General features: G+C 54.0%; 1 protein-coding gene across 1 annotated transcript in view; it reads left to right on the top strand.

The window, feature by feature from the left end:
- Nucleotides 1–18726, top strand: part of RGS9 (regulator of G protein signaling 9) — a 65994-nt gene extending 47268 nt beyond the window's left edge. Inside the window, exons 15-20 of the mRNA XM_079904708.1 lie at nucleotides 2837–2924; nucleotides 3397–3535; nucleotides 5217–5302; nucleotides 7781–7898; nucleotides 16665–17122; nucleotides 18484–18726. Coding sequence (XP_079760834.1) covers nucleotides 2837–2924; nucleotides 3397–3535; nucleotides 5217–5302; nucleotides 7781–7898; nucleotides 16665–17122; nucleotides 18484–18634 — 1040 coding nt within the window. The 3' untranslated portion in view covers nucleotides 18635–18726. The remainder of the gene's footprint in view (nucleotides 1–2836; nucleotides 2925–3396; nucleotides 3536–5216; nucleotides 5303–7780; nucleotides 7899–16664; nucleotides 17123–18483) is intronic.
- Nucleotides 18727–19140: the final 414 nt, after the last annotated feature.

Here is a 19140-nt window from a genome sequence, read left to right on the forward strand (position 1 = left end):
CGGATGCACACATCACATGCTAAGATGGATTCTTGAACATCGCTTTTCTCCGATCAAGCCTAACTGCCGCGAGGTGATAAAGCCCAGAGCAGTTGGATGGGAAAGGGAGCTGCTTTTAGAACAGGCCGGAAGCAACTGGTGAATAAGTGGATCCGCCGCCATCTAGTGGTCGGCTAACAAACTACACTCTGAGCTTATCCCACCCAGGCGTTACTTAGTGTTGGTAAGAATCCATCCCCAAGATTTCCCTGCGTTATTAAAAGAGCGCTATTGGTGATCTCGGGATGAGATTCCCGAGGCTTCCGGTACGAACAGAACACGTAAATAATCAGTTCATTTAATTAAAATTGAAAAAATTGAGATATGCTTCACATGCTAGAAATTCACAGGCCGTATCATTCACATGCCCTTTTAAAGTGTGCCGTTCAGTGCTGTGTCGTAGGTTCACAGAGTTGCGCAACGATCACCGCTATATAACTCTAGAACCTTTTCACCACCTCAAAAAGAAACCCCTGACCCATAGAAGTCACTCCCTATTTCTCTGTCTTCCTCTGCTCCCAACTCCCCAGCACACCCCCAGCCCTAGGCAACCACTAATTTACTTTCTATTTTCATGGACTTGCCTGTTCTGGACATTTCCTATGAATGGAATCATACCATATGTGGCTTTCTGTCCTCTTTCACTTAGCGTAGTATTTTCAAAGTCCGGCCACGTTGGAGCATGTAACGATGCTTCATTCCTTTTCATGACCAAATAATACTCCATTCTGCGAAGATACCACATTTTGTTTATCTACTTCTCAGGTGGTGGACATTTGGGTTGTTTCAACTTTTTGGCTATTATGGGTAGTACTGCTATGAACATTCATGTAGACATTTTTCTGTGCTCATTTAATTTTTTTTTTTTTTACCCTGGTAAAATATTCATAACGTAAGACTTACCATTTTATTTTTTTAATTTTATTTATTTATTTATTTTTTTTGCGGTACGCGGGCCTCTCACCGCTGCGGCCTCTCCCGCTGCGGAGCACAGGCTCCGGACGCGCAGGCCCAGCGGCCATGGCCCACGGACCCAGCCGCTCCGCGGCACGTGGGATCCTCCCGGACCGGGGCACGAACCCGTGCCCCCTGCATCGGCAGGCAGACTCCCAACCACTGCGCCACCAGGGAAGCCCAAGACTTACCATTTTAACCATTCTAAGTGTAGAGTTCAGTGACGTTAACATCATTGTGCACCTGTCATCACCATCGGTCTCCGGAACTTTTTTATCTTCCCAAACCGAAACTCTACCCCCATTAAACACTAACTCCCCACTCCTCCACTCCCCGCCAGCTCCTGGGAACCATTCTACTTTCTGTTTCCATGAACTTGATGACTCTGGGAGCCACATATAAATGGAATCAGACTGTAATCGTCCTTCTGTGTCTGGCTTGTTTCACGGTGCACGCTCTCTTCAAGGTTCATCCACATTGTAGCTATGTCAGAACTTCCTTTTTAAGGCTGAATAATACTCATTGTACGTATGCACCACATTTTGTTTATCCATTCATCTGCTGATGAACGTGTGGGTTGTTTCCGCCTTTTGACTAGTGTGAATAATTGCTCATTTAATTTTGCCCTTCAGCAATTAACCGTCTTGCCGTGGGCAAGGTGGTCTACAGGGCACTTGCTGTAAGACCAATGGCTGTCACTTAAGAGCACTGCTGGCCTGTTTACTCATGCTTGTGACCTCGGTCCCAGGAGCACCCTGAATTTCATGCTGAAGAGGAAGGATCTCTATGGAGTTATGGGACAGAGGTCAACTAGCTTAGGATCGTGCAAACTCTTCCAGTCTAAAATACCTGGGAGCCTTCCAGAGAATACTGGGAATGGAGAGGAGGGGATGGTCTGGTCCATTTCCGCCCACCATGGCATTGTGTGATTCACCTCCCCCCTGCCCCACATGCACACACAGACACACACACACATGCACACACGCGAATACACAGACACGTGTGCACGCACAACGTACACACACACACACATGCACACATAAGCTCTTGCTCTCCCACTGGACTGACCCCGTTTATTTTCTCAGGCGAAAACTGGCCACCTGGGATGGCGCACCGAGGCGTTCCCACTACTGGGGGCTGGGAGAATCCCCCTTCCAGTTAGAGAAGGTGGAAGGAAACGGGGTGGGGCAGAAGCTGGCTTTCCCCCTGGGCCCAGAGGCGCAGACTCTCCGGCTCAGGTGACCAGGCCTTCCTGAGAGCCAGCCCGTCAGCATCGCTGCTTCGGCAGCGTCTCCGTGAGGGTCTTTGGCTGGAATACGCCCCGCGAGGAGCCCTAAGAGACGGGCTCTCTGTGCACAAAGGAGGTGGGAGTCACGTGCGTCATCGACCAGGCGCAAAGTCACCAGGACCCTTCACGGAGAAAACCTACAGAGCAGAGACGCATGCGTCCCAGCCTAATCAGATGTCACTTGTCCAAGCAAGGTGTGCGACCTCCTGGATGAAGAGGAACGAGACCGCCTCTGGCGCTTCATCTGAGCTCTGACTCGTGTGCCCTGGGGGAAAGCGCAGGTTCCCGGCAGACACGTGGGCTGCACACACAGGGCACGTGGCCCCCTGGAGCACGTAGGTGTGCTCGCTGGGGTAACAAGCCTCTCGGGGCCCTGGACAGAGGACGTGTGGTCTTGTCCCCGCCGTAGTCGCTGCTCCAGGATGGGATGCACCCCAGCTGACCCGTTTCTCTTCTTTCCTCCCTTCCCCTCCCATCTGGACTCCTGTCCGGCTGTCCCCGTGGACCCTCCCCCCTCCCCCGACCCCTTCCCCCCCCCCCCCCCCCCCCGCACAGGGGAGAATCTGGGATTCTGGGAAGCCTGTGAGGATCTGAAGTACGGAGATCAGTCCAAGGTCAAGGAGAAAGCGGAGGAGATTTACAAGTGAGGATGAGCCAGATTGGTGGGGAGGTCTCCCCCCGGCACCCCAGCTGCCCCCCCCCCGCGGTTACGCTTGAGGTCGGAGACTGGATAGAGGCCCCCCACGCCTCGCGTGCCCATCAGTCACCTCACCTCGAGCTGTGGACACCTCACCCCTGCTCCGGGAGGCTGGAGGTCCTGGGAGAAAGCTGGGGGAGGGTCAGCCCACCCACTTTTTGCTCTCTTTCTGCCAGAGGTTGGGAATTCCAAAGTCAAACACAAGTTCACATTCCCGATGCTGGCAGGGCTGTTTTCTTGCTTCTAGGAAATGTTGCTTGATGGCCTGTTCAAATGCTTTAGTGTCTCCTAAAAAGACCACTTCCAGCCCGGGGGACCCAACCCACAACTGTCAATCCCTCGCTCCCAAGCAGCTGTGAACTTTTCATTCACTGACCTGGTCTGGCTACTTTTGCTGACGTCTTCCTCCCCGTCTCAGGCTGTTTCTGGCCCCAGGGGCGAGGCGGTGGATAAACATAGACGGCAAAACCATGGACATCACAGTCAAGGGGCTGAAGCATCCCCACCGCTACGTGCTGGACGCCGCGCAGACCCACATCTACATGCTCATGAAGAAGGTAGGCGCGGCCGTGGTGAGGGTGCGCGGAGGCCTGGAAGCGCTTCCCTCCCCAGGTACCGGGAGGGTTCTTTAGATGTGGGGAAAAGGGGGAGAATGCGTGGTTACTGCTTTGCGGTGTTAGATGCAGGGTTGTCAGCTGTCTCTGCCTCCTGCCCGCTGGGCTGGCCCCTCCTTGTGCTCCTGGGCCCTCTGGCCAGGGAGGGCTGCCTGCAGAGGCTGTGTGCCCTGTTTTTTTTTTTTAATCTATTTTTTAAATTTATTTATTATTTTTGGCTGTGTTGGGTCTTCGTTACTGCGTGCAGGCTTTCTCTAGTTGCTGCGAGTGGGGGCTGCTCTTCGTTGCAGTGTGCGGGCTTCTCATTGCGGTGCCTTCTCTGTTGCAGAGCACGGGCTCTAGGCACGTGGGCTCAGTAGTTGTGGCACGTGGGCTCAGTAGTTGTGGCTCGCGGGCTCAGTAGTTGTGGCACGTGGGCTCAGTAGTTGTGGCGCGTGGGTTCAGTAGTTGTGGCTCGCGGGCTCTAGAGCGCAGGCTCAGTAGTTGTGGCAGCACGGGCTTAGTTGCTCCGCGGCATGTGGGATCTTCCCGGACCAGGGCTCGAACATGTGTCCCCTGCATTGGCAGGTGGACTCCCAACCACTGTGCCACCAGGGGAGCCCCTGCGTGCCTTCTTAAGGCTTCTCACTCTGCAGTCGTCGCATAGACCGTCATGACATAGTGGCTGCACCAATGTACATTCCCCCCACCGTGTAGGAGGGTTCCCTTTTCTCCACGCCCTCTCCAGCATTTGTTATCTGTAGACTTTTTGAGGATGGCCATTCTGACCGGTGTGAGGTGATACCTCACGGTGGTCCTGATTTGCATTCTCTAATGATTAGCGACGTGGAGCAGCTTTTCATGTCCCTGTGGGCCATCTGTGTGTCTTCTTTGGAGAAATGTCTATTTACGTCTTCTGTCCACAGTTCTCATGACCTTGACTGCTACTACTTAGTCTTTAGAATGGTACCGTTTCAATAAATTTTTTTAAATTCTCAATTGGTCGTTGAGAAATTCTCCTAGATGTTTCTGTGGGCTTTGTCCCATGTATGTTACGACTAGAGTTTGCAGTCGGCTTGTGGGGAGCAGGCGTTCAGGAAGCGGCTTCCCTGGACCTGCCGAGGGTCCCAGCAAACAGCCACACAAGAGGAGTCTGAGCCTGGGGCTGTTTTAGGTTGAGCTGGGTTTGGTATCCTCTTGCCTTTCTACTGAAATTCAGGGGAGAAGGGCTTGTGAGTGGGCTTCGAAGTGGAGGTAGCGGGTGGGCAAGGTTGGAAGCAAGGGTCTGCTGTTTCGTGCGTACTTCGCTGGAGAGCCCTCGAGATTCTTTGGGGGCGGCTGTGGACCAAGGTTCTCTAGCGTGAGGGGCGGCAGCATCTGGCCAAGACCCAGCATGTCCCACTCCCCGGGTCTCCGAGAAGGTGCATTTCTAGCAAGTGGCCAGGGAAATGGTTGCTGCCGGCATGGGGACCACACCTGAGCACCGTGGCTTTAGACACGCATCTGAATGCCTTGCACACAAGGATACACATCCTCTTCACTTTGCAATCTCACTGCTGAGGGAAGGCTGGGGAAACGGCCAGTGGATTCGTTTGATGTGACACTTTCCCTCTCATGATAACTGTTTTTCTCTTGTTCCCGCTAGGACTCTTACGCCCGCTACTTGAAATCCCCAGTCTATAAGGAAATGCTGGCCAGAGCAGTTGAACCTCAGGAAACGACCAAGAGAAGGCAAGTGGAAGGGGCTGCAGCCACTCATGGCCTGCTGCTTTGTTCACAGGGAAAGGAGGGTCTCTTTCAGCCACACGGCTGTTATCAACATATTTGCTGGATGAAAATATTGGGGACTGGGAAGTATTTCTCACCATGCTCTGAAATCACGCTGGCAAGATGCAGACAGTCATTACTGCCAGTAACTTCTGTTTCCCTAACACTGGTTTCACAGAGTTTTGATTATGGGCTGGGATAATGACCTTTATTACAGATGGAAGCATCTCATTGGCTTTTTAATTGCTACGCTTCTCCGCCTCCAAACTGATGAGTAGGAATTAACTTAGCTACATCCTGGTAATGTCCTTTGTAATGGCCTAGGACCGTGGAGAGGAGAGCAGACTGCACCCCAGGAAAAATATAGACTCTTAGGGAAAATGTACAGGGAAACGCTAAGTATTCTTGCTGAGCCGGGGGGACGCCCTTCTTTGTTCATTCTCACCTTCCTCATTGGAGATATGGAGCCTATCCCATCTGGCAGAGCCCTTGGGCAAAGGATGAAATGTTCTGAGGGGCAGTTTGAGCTCCTTTTTTTGGGGAAAAAGAAAACTCAACAGGGACTGAAGATTCAAAGGAGTATCCAAACGGCAGCTTGAACAAAGACGCAGGACTTTGGCGGAGGTTTTCCCAGCGCCAGCGCATGTCCTGTCCGCCCCTCCCCCGGCCCCCCCTTAGTAGATGTTCCCCGCCCCGTTTGCCAGCTCAGCCCACGCTGGGCTCTTTTTCCAGAGTCTCCAGTCAATTCAAAAGAGGGGTGGTTGGACCAGAGCCTTTGTCAAAGGAGCTTAAAAAAAAACCCAACTTGGTTTCATTCTTGAGGATAATGGCCCTGTTATGAAAAGGAGAGAAAGGAGGTCTTTGTGGTGCTATTCTTCTAGGTTCACGGGGTAAGGAAGGGAGTTCAGTGTCCCTGGGGACTTGAAAGCTTTTCTTTAAGCCACAAGAAAGGGTCATAATAGCTCCAGAAGTTCTGCCAGGAAGTAGTGGGGAAGGGAGGAGAGCTTCGCATGTCTCTCTCCAGATGCTTTTTAAGTTGGCGGGAAGGGAGGAGAGCTTCGCATGTCTCTCTCCAGATGTTTTTTTAAGTTGGCACAGACCTGAGAAATCAGCTGAGATCTTTTGTGGGGCATCCGGGTGCTTGGCTGGGACGGCACTAGACCACAGGTGCAGTGCTCGGCTGTGAGGTCGGGTACCGCTGTCCGGTGATGCTGTCACCGCTACCGCGAGTGAGAACACCCCCGTGGGACGTGGGAAGCCCGGCCTGGAACTCTGTGGGGATGGCAGGGCGGGTATGAGTTTGCCCCGTGACTCTCAGGCGTGAGACAGCGCACAAAACTTAATTTTTCCAGAACAAGTTAAATGGAGCTCCAGGCAGGCAGGGCTGGTGGGAGCCCTGACTTACGGGTAGGGGAGCCCTCTTCCTCCCTAGGGTGGATGCTAGAGTTCCAGGGGCTTACGTGGTCCTGAAATTTGGGGAGGTCCTAGGTTTTAAGTCTCCCCTTGCTGCTGAAATGCTCATTTTCCAAGCCTGCTTTCCATCGCCTGCCTCACTCAGAGCTTTGTCGTGGCTCCCGAGGTCGTGGTGGAGAGTTTGGGGTCGGGGATCCACGATTGGCTTTTGTTGAAGGGGGCTGACGGCTCGCGCATGCGCACAGTGCTTTGGAGGAAGGGTCCGCCGGGTCTGGTGCAGGCGCACATCGCACGCCTGCTCAGCCCTCTTCAGGACCCGTTCCCTTGCTCTGCCCGTGCAGGCTCGCTCTTCGATGGCCCCGCTCTTTCCTTCCTTTTTAGAACCTTGGCTTCTGTGGGTTTTTTTTTTTTTTTTTTTTTTTTGCGGTACGCGGGCCTCTCACTGTTGTGGCCTCTCCCGTTGCGGAGCACAGGCTCTGGACGCGCAGGCTCAGCGGCCATGGCTCACGGGCCCAGCCGCTCCGCGGCACGTGGGACCCTCCCGGACCAGGGCACGAACCCGTGTCCCCCGCATCGGCAGGCGGACTCTCAACCACCGCGCCACCAGGGAAGCCCCAGAACCTTGGCTTTTGAAAACAAGCGTTCCAATTCTCCCTGGGGGCCAGAGCCCCTGGGTTTCCAGTATCCAGACCCTCCTTGTCCGCTTCTTTCTGGAAGGGCCTCCAGGAAGATAAGATGCCTCGTTGATTTCTAAACCTCATGAACGGTAGTCTGTACTTGGCACCATCTGAGTCTTCCTGGCCGCGTCTAAGCCTAAGATATGATGGCAGCTGGTCCTCAGTCTGGTCCCATCCTCCCAGCGGGGAGAAAAGAGCCATGGCTGGATGTGCCTCTGAGGGCCCCCCGTGAGGTTCCCCGCGGGGATAAGGGGCCGATCCGGAGTCCGGCCTCACCTCCCGCCAGGTGTGCCAGTGTCGCTTCGGGGAGCGCGTGGCCCTCCACTAGCCACTGTTCTCTCCTCCCTTTCAGCTCGAGCCTCCGGTTCATGCGGCGTACCCTGCGCTCCAGCCCAAGCCCCGTCATCCTCAGGCAGCTGGAAGAAGAAGCCAAGGCTCGGGAAGCGGCCAACACGGTGGACATCACCCAGGTCATGAGCAAACTGGATCGCAGGAGCCAACTCAGAAAAGAGCTGCCTCCCAAATAAATGCACAGTTACTTATTTATTCCTGGGGGTGGGGGAGAGTCTAGAGGGTTCTGCGCCCCATTCAGGGGGCGGTGGGCCAGTCGGGGTCACCCCCGATTCCTCGGACCCCTGTCTTGGGCTTCCTCCTATCCCTCCAGATCGCCAAGGGGCCGGGCGGGCACGGGGGAGGGGGGGAGAGGGGGGCTGCACCTGACTCCGTTGCTGTGACATCGCCTGTCTTACCCTCCGGAGTCCTTGGGGGTGAGAACCAGAGAGAAAAGCTGCTTCGTCAACCGCCATTGGCGAGAAGGGCGTGGTTAACTACCCCCAGGGCGTCGTTCCGCATGTTTGTTTCCAGTAGCGTCCAGAAGCTCCTCCTCCCGTCTCTCCAATTTAGACTCTGCCTCTAAAGCAACGGGGACGGAGCGCCCCAGCCAGGGGCTGGCTGCAGGGCTCCGCTGTAGATGCCCTTTCCTGGGGCCCCTCTGTCACACCTGCCTGGAGAAACTCTGCTGAGACATTTCTTTTGAGCTTGTTCTTAGTCCTAAGTTTTGAGGGTTGGCGGGCTCTCTCCTTCGCTTTTGCCTCCCCATCCCCCTTTTACATGATGCCAGGGGAATTAGTAGCTTGTAGGAATGAAGGCCTTAGGCCAGAGGCCTCCAGAGAAGTCCAGGTAAAATGGAGCATCCTTTTGGTTAAAGGACGAAGGGGCCGATGTCTTCATTCATGGGAGGAGGGATGGTTAGAGGCCTGTGACATTTTCAAAATGAGTCAGGGTCAAAGATAGTACTCTTTGGGATATTACCTAGATGTTGGTGCTTCCCTCCTCCATAGCTTTAGGTTAGGCCAGCCTGGGGTCAGGGGTGGGGGGTGGGGTGGTCAGGATAGTTCCAGCTCTGACCTTGGAGGCCTAAAGGTAATTCCTGAAGTTGGGTTTGCTCCTGTACACCTGTGTAAGAATGCAAAAGAGATAAAGCAAGTGGATGAGCAGGCACCGACCTTCTACATCAAAAAGACTCACTCAGCAAATTAACTGAGCACCTATTATGTGCCAGGCATTGGTGAATAAAATAGACATGTTCCCTGCCTCATGGAGCTTATAGTCCAGGACTGACACAAAAATAAGGAAGCCAAGTGTATCAGGTAGCTGCTGCTGTGTAACAAGCAAACACACAACTGGAGTGGTATAGAAGAATAAGTGTTCATGGCTTATGCATATGGGGTCATCTTTGTGGCTCTGTTGATCTAGGTGGGGCTCCTTCCCACACCTGGTGAGGGTTGATCTGTGGCAGCCTAGGCCGGGATGAGTTGAAGGATTCTGCTCACATGTTTCTTATCCTTCAACAGCCTGGCCTGGGCATGATCCTATGAGGATGGCAAAATTGCAAGGGAGTCGGGGGAAGCACATAAGATTCTTGAGATGAAGGCCTGGAACTGGTGCCTCTTAATAACCAAAGCGAGTCACAAATCCAGCCTAGAATCAAGGGCTGGGGAAATCGATTCTACCTCTTCAGTGAGAGAAATTTCAAAGCCTCCTGGCAAAAGACAGGGAGATGTGGAGGGCTGAAGAACTGAGGCCATCCTTGTAATCGGCAACTCAAACAAAAATCTGATAAAACCCATAGAATGTGCTTTAATGCACACAGTGCCGTAGTAGGGAGGATGCGGCGTGTGTGGACTCAGGGGGACTCTCTGAGGTGGCGGCGGATAAGCAGAGGATGAAAAAGATTTGGCCATAGAAGGAGTGCAGGTGAGGCAGGAAGAACTTTCCAGGCAGAGGGAGCTGCATGAGCAAAGGCCCAGAGGTGGGAAATGGCTCAGACTGAAAGGCCAGATGAAAGGAGCCTGGTAGACAAAGGGGCAGTGGTACAAGATGAGGTCCAAGAGGTGGGCAGGCAGGCCATCGCGGGCTTTCCAGGCCATTGTAAGAGGTTTGAGGCTCTTGGTTTCGTGTTAGCAAAGGGATTCTATTACTCTCCCCGTCTTCCCCAGTCATAGCCTAGTTTACACTCTGGAAGAGCAACTACAGAGATGCTTGGTTCATCTCTCTTTTGAAGAATGCTGGAGTCCTCCAACTCAGGGGGAGCGCCTCAAGCAGAAATTTCAGGTGATGAACCATTGTAAACTGAGTGACATGAGGGAAGGGACCGTATCTCACTCACTATTTGGAACCTGATGCTTTATACCTAGTGAATTCTGCATAAACATATTACATACATGGATGGATGGATGGATAGATGGATGGATGGATGGTGGGTGGAAAGAGCCCTGGGTTTGGACAAGGCCTCTTAGGCTCTTGTCCTCATTCTGTCGCTAGCCATGTGGTCTTGAGCAGGTCACTTCACCTCTCTGCTTCATAATTTTTGAAATGAGGGGTTGGGACCAGATCCATGTTTCTCAAACCAGAGTCAGTGAATTCCAGGAGCATACCCAGCCTGGGCCATCAATTTTACTTGAAGATTTGCAACGGGAGGGAAGTTAGATAGTTTTTTAAATTTCACATTAAAATAATCATGAATATATTACGAATTAGACTGCAAGCTGTACATGAATTTTTTAAGATAAAAGCTGAGACATCAAAGATATCTCATGCCTGGCTGTGGCGGACTCGGGCTTTTGCCCTCAGACTCCTGGGAGAGCATGGCTGCCCAGTTCTCCTGCTGTTTGGCCTACTTCCGTGGGAAAGTTGGAGAAGCATGGAACTGGAGGTATTTGCCCTCCATCCTAGTTACCCCGGTATGAGCTGAGGTTACACACCTAGCAAAATGGTGGTAGGGTGGTGGGAGAGTTGAAATGCACCTTGAATTCTTCAGGACACAGAGTATGTCTTGTTCATCTTTGACGCAACGATTCACCAGCCCACTCCTCACTCATGAGACGTGTCTGCTTCATGTGCCTGTCATCCTCCTGCAGAGTGCCCAGTGCTCTGTGTCAGACGCATTGATGGAAACCGTCTCAGTGTCAGACACACAAGAATCCCCAGTCAAAGGAGAGGCACAGACATGTCAACAAAGTAGGTCATCGTTCCTTATCGGACGGATGAGTGCTTCCACATTACCCTTCTGAAGGAAGGGAGATGACACATGGCTTCACTTCTGGATGTGTTCCACAAGTGTATTCTATATATTTTTTATTATTAAAGTATAGTTGGTTTACAAAATTATATTAGTTTCAGGTATACAACAGTGATTCAATATTTTTATAGATTATACTCCACTTAAACTTATTATAAAACGCTGGCTATATTCCCTGTGCTGTACGTTACATCCTGGTATCATTTCTTTTATACCTAGTAGTTTGTACCTCTTCATCTCCATCCACAAATGTATTTTAAACACCTGTTTTGTGTGAGAGCCCATGGCACAGATGCAAAAATGGACGAGGTGTTCTCTGCCCTCAAGGGGCTGACAAGGGTACATGGAGGCGACATAGGCTGGGTGGTGTGCAGCACACTAGCGGAGCACAGAGATGGGGGGGAATTGTCTGGCCTGGGGGGTCGAGGGGGATCCACCAGGAAATTCTCATGTTTGGTAGAAAGAAGCCCTACCCAGTTTTGAGGTTTTGGAAGTGTGTCTGCTTCTAGACTCCAGCCACTGGTATCTGCTCCTGCCAGCTTTGATGCACTAACAGTAGCCCCACAGGGTCCATCTGAATCTCAAATGGTGTAAAAATAGTATTTATTTGGACAATAGTATTGATACATTTAAATTACTATGATATTCTCTATCCTGCCACGTACTTAGGCACCATCTTAATTCCACTAATGCCGTATTGTAAACAGCTTGAGTTTCTCCACCCATGTGGTGTATGTCTGATGCTAGAATGTAAGTTATGCCATAAGGTACCAGGATTCATTTTGAGGCTTGGCTTTTAGAGAAAAGACTGCTTTTGTTGTGAGGGTTGAGTGGAAATACAAGGGCTAGGGAGCAGAGTGCTTAGGAAAATGCCTGGCATATAAGTGCTCAGTAAATGCCAGCTGCCGTGGTCGTCATCACAGCCATCATTATTATTACCATCACCACTATCATCCCCATCATCCTTACCATCACCATCACCACCACCATCATCACCATCATCACCATCATCACCATCACCATCATCACCATCACCATCATCACCATCACCACCATCACCACCATCATCACCATCATCCTTACCATCACCATCATCACCATCATCATCATCACCATCACCACCATCACCACCATCATCCCCATCATCCTTACCATCACCATCACCACCATCATCATCACCATCATCACCATCACCACCATCATCACCACCATCATCACCATCACCATCACCACCATCACCATCATCATCATCACCACCATCAACACCATCATCACCATCACCATCACCACCATCATCACCATCATACCATCATCACCATCACCACCATCATCATCGTCACCACCATCATCACCATCACCACCACCATCATCATCACCATTACCACCATCATCACCATCACCATCATCATCACCATCACCACCATCATCATCACCATCATCACTATCACCACCATCATCACCACCATCATCACCATCATCACCATCATCATCACCAACACCATCACCATCATCACCATCACCACCACCATCACCATCATCATCACCAACACCATCACCATCACCACCATCATCATCACCGTTACCACCATCATCATCACCATCAACACCATCACCATCACCATCATCATCACCAACACCATCACCATCATCACCGTCATCACCATCACCACCACCATCATCACCGTCACCATCGTCACCATCATCAGCATCATCACCATCATAGCCATCACTGTCGTCATTGTTGTCATCAGTATCATCATCACCAACCCTAGTAGCTTCATGGTCTTAAAGTAAGCTTGTTCTTCCTTGCATTTGTCAGTGTTGCCCAGTACAGTGGTTCATTGTTCTTTAGGGCATTTCCTGAGGTGTATTTAAAGGCTTGTTGACCCAAACCATCTTACTTTCTCTTCTCTCTCAGAGTCTAGCTCTCCAGGGACCATTAGGATATATTTGAGGGGAAGAGAGTGGGGAATTGATGTCACGTCGTATGTCTGCAGTTCCTAGGAGAGGGCTGACCAGCAGCAGTGTAGTGACTGGTCAGTCCATGGGTCCCCAGTTTTGTCTGTTCAAGATGGGAAGGTCTTGTGCTGGGCGGTGGCAGATGAGCTGACCGGTAGGAGAAATGGGGTGTTCGCCCACATGGATTTTTCCCCACGGGGCCAACTGTGCTCATTCGCTTTTGGGGGCAGCAGGGAAAGGGTGAGTGAGAGGGGCTGGGAAGGGGGGACTGGTGCATGGCATGTGGCCCCCGGAAGGTGGCCCTCTCCACCTACCTGCTCTCAGGAAGTGGCCACAGGGTCTCCTGCAAATTCTCAGCCAGTTTCTGTACGGAAAGTGAGTCGCGTCTCTGCATCATCTGCTTTGCCTTTCATTGAAAGCCTGTGCTCGTGTTCTCGTGCCACCGAACGCGCTCCGTGTCATGCTCCTGCAGCAGAATAAAACAGCAGCAGAAAACAAAGCCAAGCACTGCTTCACTGTGTCTGTGTTGTGTCATTTCTTTGCCACGTGCCTCGCACGCCGCTGCTTTGCTGCTTCACACCCGTGGTGGGTATGGGAGGGGCCAGGGTCGCGGTGGGAGTGTGTAGAAAAAGGCATCTTGCTCAGAGTGTCCAGGGCCAGTCGGGCTGATGCCTGTTTGCCCAGAAGAAGGGACTTTATCAGGCCAGGTAAGTGAAGCAGGACAGTAGCCACCTTCCTAACGTGTCCTGTCATTCATCCTGGAATAAAGCAGGTGCTAGGCGGAGGAGTGGGGTGGAGAGGAAGGGCCAGAATTGGGCGGGGGGATGTGGCGGGGCTTGGCTGTCCTAAGCTGTATCGTCTTGGTCGAGCTGCATCATCTCCATGAGCCTCTGTTTTTTTATCTGTAAAGTGAGGATTATAGCAGGAGTTGACCGCAAATTCTGAGTGAGTGGGATTTAAGGTAATGAACTGGGGGTGGGTGTGTCCTCGCTTAACTCGATGGCTCTCCATCTCTCTGAATAAAGCTTGGTTCCTAGGTTGGCATTTTGGCCCAGGACCCCAAGTCCCGTACAAAACCCCCAGGCTATGGGCTGGCAGCGTGGATAAGTAGGAAAAGCAAAGCCTTTGGGGTTACACGGACCTGGAGTCAGAGTCTTATTTGGTCACTGTATTAGTTAGCGATCCCTGAGGGACAAATTAGCACCAACAAGCACCATTTACCGGCTCATAGGTGGCCAGGTGAGACTGGGCAGGTGTCTCTGTTCAGGGTACACAGTCAAGGTGTCGCGAGGCTGTGTGCCTCTCCTCTGGAGGCTCTTCCACGTTGTTGGAAGGATTCCGTCTCTTGTCACGGGACTGAGGCCCCATTTTTTTGCCAGCTGTCGGCGGAGAGCTGCTCTCAGCTTCCAGAAGCCGCCCGAACTCCTTGCTGCACGCTCCCCACCCTCCATCTTCCAAGACAACCGTGAACTCCTCCCTCGTTGAATTCCTAATCGTGCTCCGCACCTCTCTGACTTCTGTCTCTCTGGCTTCCAGACTCAGATTTGAAGGGATCAGGTGATGAGATCAGGGTCGCTGGGATAATTCCTTTTAGAGTCACCGATGCCGTATGCCGTAGCCTGACCTTGGGGATGACTGCCCCGTGGCATCCACAGCTCACACCCATCCTGAAGGGCAGGGGCGGGCATCTTGGTGCCCCCTTAGAGTTCTGTGTTCCACACTCACGGGTTTGTGGTGGGAGCATGGGGACGGTCCTCAGTATTCTGGTCTCTAAAATGGGGTGGTAATAGATGCTTTGCGCACCTGGCACATCGTAAGTGCTTCATAAACTGCAGGGCCGTACACCTGACAGTCACCTCCCAAACCCTTCATCAGGGCCCAGCCATCCCTCTTGTTTTTCTCCTTTGCAGACTGTGCCCTGTAGGACACAGGTGTCGGAAGCGCAGTGCACACTGGGTACTTACTTACTGGGTCTTGCTTACTTGCAGAGCATCTCCTTCTCACAAGCAAAGTTTGCGAGACTTTGCTTTCCCTGAGTGCCCCCCATGAGGTTCTCCTCCAGTGGGCTGGGGTGGGCCTGGGATCTGCATTTGTAATGGGCACCCTGCGTGATTCTGACCTTCAGCCTGCACTGAGACATCTGACTGGCGTGACACACGCAAACTATGGAGCCAGTGAGCATGGTTTTGCAAAATCTGCTCACCGTTCCCCGCATTCTTGAGGCTTAGCTTCTGGAAGCCTTGGTTTTCTCATCTGTAAAATGGGCATAATAAGAGGTGCCTGCCTCACCGAGTGGCTCTGGGAGATAAATGCCATAGTCCACATAAAGTGCTCAGCCCAGAAACTCACATTTGCTAAGCTGTCACTGCGTGTTAGCAATAATCACGATGATGATTAGTGTAATAACCCAGTGGCCTCGGCTCCGGCCTCAGCTCTGGTTTGTCGGCCTGTCTGAGCAGTGGAACAGCATCAGTGCCTCCGAGCTGCTGTTTCAGAACCGAGTGTTGCTTGAGCTTCAGGGAGCCGGTGGGAGAGAGTGGAGACCACCCTCCCCAACCCCGGCGGCAAAGGTCCCTGTGGCCCCCTGGCCTTGCTTTTCCTCTCAGGGCTGTTCTCGGATGTGCCCTTCCCTCTTCAGGTCGGGACCAGCACACTCCCCAGAAGCCAGCAGACTCCAGCTCAGCGCCCGGAGCTGCCCTCCTTGGGCCCCAGGGCAGTGCCCAGGCCCCCGGGGGCAGGTGGCTCCCTCTAGGCGGGACACCTGTGTGGCTGTGACAGTTTCAAAGAGGGTTTTTCTTCCCTGGAGGCATTTCTCTCTTGGAGGCAGTGTCGGTCCAGCTGTCCCAGGAGCCCTCTCCCCGCCAGGACCAGCACAGCCCCCAGCTCCATCCACACTGGGCTTTGATGTGGCACATGGCCAGGGCAGGCCTTCGGGGTGACGGGGGGGACACAAAGCAGGCCGAGGAGAGGTGAGAGCAGAGAGCTTTCCTGCTGAGGATTCGGATTCTCGCTTCTGCCGTTAGCTCAGATGAAGCTCTCGGGCTCCTTCCCGACAGCCTGCCTGACCCCACGCTGCTGCCCCCTGGTCGGCCCCCGTGGCCCAGGGAGGCTGATCTGCTGACCTACTTCCCCTTTCCCCACCGATAACCTCCTTGTCTGTGTTTCCAGGCTCCTTCTCCGCGGAAGGTCCAGGTCCTGCTGCGCTGCCTGCGGGGAAGGGCATGGGAAAGGGTGGGCGCAGTCATCCCCAGGGGTGACCCGCGGACGTGGGTCGGGGCTCAGGACAAGACGGGTGGTCTTAGGCCTGGAAGGATCAGCTCTCCTCCTGGCACCTCCGCTGCTCTGTGAAAAGGGTGTTAGATGCCTCCCGACTTCAGGCGGTCCCGAGGATGGAGCAGGGAGGGCATGATGGACGGTGGGTGCAGGCGGTGCTCGTTGGGGGCGGAGTCCCAGGCCGATTGGAAATCCAGCCTGGCCACACCCCGTGTCCCAGGCCTGGAAGAAGGACCGTCTGTGCCCTGGGATGCAAACCCCAGCCCTGGGGACGTGGCCAGGGCTTGGGGACGGGCAGGCCCCTTGGTGGGAGGTCTGTGTGCGGCGTGCCGTCGGCCCAGGTGGCTGAGTCAGCCGAGCGCGGCCCGCGGGCCGTGGACCGGCCACGCCGCTCACTACGCGCTCTCTCCCTCCTTCTCCGCAGCCGGACCAGCGCGCGGCCCCCAGCCCTCACCTGACCGTGTACACCGGGGCCCCCCTGCCCCCCTCTCCGTCCAGCCCCCGCTCCCCGCGCTGCCGCTCGCCGCGGAGGCCCTTCCCCTCGCCCGGCCGCTTCCTCCGGCGGCCCAGCAGCACCGTCTGCCCCTCGCCCATCAAGGTGGCCTTGGAGGGCTCCCCGGGCGAGGAGCCGAAGCGGGAGGCCGCCCGCGGGCGCTCGGATGCTGAGACCGGCGGGGCCTCCGCGGACCAGCCGCGGCCCCGGGCCCCTCCCAAGGCCCGCGTGGCCCTGTCCCTCGGCCGGTTCCTGAGACGAGGCTGTTTGGCCTCCCCGGTCTTTGCCAGGCTCTCCCCCAGGTGCCCCCCTGTGCCCCACGGGAAGGTGCAGCCGCTGGGGGAGGCGGGCCGGCAGCTGCCACGACCGAGGTCCCGGAGAGCAGCCAAGTAAGGATGGAGGGGTGTGTGTGTGTGTGTGTGTGTGTGTGTGTGTGTGTGTGTGTGATGGAGGGGTGTGTGTGTGTGTGTGTCTGTGTGTGCACGCGCGGGTGTGCGTGGATGTCTGGTGAGGACCGAGGCTCTGTGGTCTGGGGGCTGTGGGGGCTGGGCTAGGGGGGCAGTAGGGGGCTGGGTAAGGAGGATTCTGGGAGAACAGATACAACCCACAGGCCCATTAAACCCCTCGGCCTCTGGGTAGTTTCCAGACATTCAGTGCTGCCCTCTCCTGTCTTTCTGAGGAAAAGGAGAAGAGTGTCTTTCTTTTCCATCTTCTTTTCCCCTTTTTATACTCTTCCACCCACCCTGCTCCACCCCTAAAACGTTAATCTAATGAATCCATCGCATTTTTTAAAGGGCCGGAAAGCTCAGTGGCAGCAGTGGGACCCACAGATGGTGCTGGGGCCCCGCACTCCCTCCCCTCCCCCACCCCCTCCTGCACACACCTGCCCGGTGGCTCAGAGGGGCTGCAGGGGTGCTGACAGTGTCCAGTCTCTGCGCAGGGGCAGCCCCTCTAAACCCCATCGTGGGTGCTGCTGTTCCCACCTCTGAGGACCCCCTGCCCCGAAGCAGCTCCTGGGTGCAGAACAGAAGCTCTGAGGGGCGCTTGATCGCTCCCGGACCAGGGCAGAAAGAAAAGTTACAGACAATGCAAAGCAAAGAATCAGCCCCCATCTTTATTTGGTTTTGGGGGGAGACCGCAGGTGGGGGGGCAACCTTGCACCAACCAGCAGGCTCCTGTGTTGGGCCCTGCAGGTCTGGTTGAAAGAAGGCGCCTGCTGGGGTCCGAGGTTGCCATGGATACCCAAGTATCCGGCTTCTGCCGTGCACTGTGCATCTGGGGATGGGGGAGGGGAGGGGTCAGGATCCAGGGCGAACATATCTGTTGATTCCTCCCAACTGGCTCTGCTGAGGGAATGTTCTAGCTTTGTGGCCACAGCCAGGCCACACATACAGGCTTGGGGCTTTTAAAACCTCTGTTCTCAGTGGCCACCACTTCATGAGAAGGCAGTTTAAAGGGGCTGAGATTAAGTCCCGGCATGTTCTATAGGAACATCCTGAATTCATCAAAGCCATACAAACTCAAAAGCCCCTTGAAAATGAAAGTAAAGCATTTTCTGAATTATTCTTCATTCAGCAAGAAAATAGGAGTCTCCCTCCTTCCCCAATGAAAGGGATCCGCCCAGCCAGTCCCTGCACACACAGCCTTTGGCAAATGCACCTGTGTCCACGCCCCTTCAGGGATGTCAGGGTGAGCTGGGGACTTGGTGACCTCCTATCCCCACCCACCTGCTTTCCTCTTGTGCCTGAAGCTTCTTCCAGATCAAAATGGATGTGCCTACGGGGAGCGGGACCTGCCTGGTGGACCCAGAGGACACGAGGACAGGAGAACGGAGTGACCAGGCCATAGAAAAGGAGGTCATCTGCCCCTGGGAGAGCCTGGCCGAGGGCAAAGCTAGCTGAGCCCGGGGCCTCGGGCTAGGCAGTCGCTCCTGCACACTCGGCTGGATGGGGCCGCGGGACATGCTTGCTCTAAACCAAAGTGCATTAAGATCGTATTTGGGGACTGGAGAGACAGGATGGTTGGATGATGGAGAAGAGTGCTCTGGCTGGGCTCCCCCTGGCCAACCCCTTCCCTCGACCCGGACCCTTGGTCAGAAGAAAGGCATGTGGACCAGAGGACTTGACTTGCCGCCTTAAAACCGATAAAAGGTTACCTTGTCAAAGTGTTTTTGGATTGGAATGTTAGTGTGTGTCTGGTTTTATTAGCTATTTATGAGATAATCTCAAGTCTTCTTTGGTTTTCTGGACAAAGGGAACTGAATCACTTCAAAGAACTCCCTCCCTGTCTAAACTGGTTTTTATGTGATGCTCTCATCAACGGACCCCCCCCCCCCCCCCGGGAGGAAGCCCCAGGCTGTGGCATCACACAGGAAGAGGAGGCTGGGGAAAGGCATCCTTCTAGAATG

The sequence above is a fragment of the Stenella coeruleoalba genome (assembly GCF_951394435.1).
Source record: "Stenella coeruleoalba genome assembly, chromosome: 19".
NCBI lineage: Eukaryota > Metazoa > Chordata > Mammalia > Artiodactyla > Delphinidae > Stenella > Stenella coeruleoalba.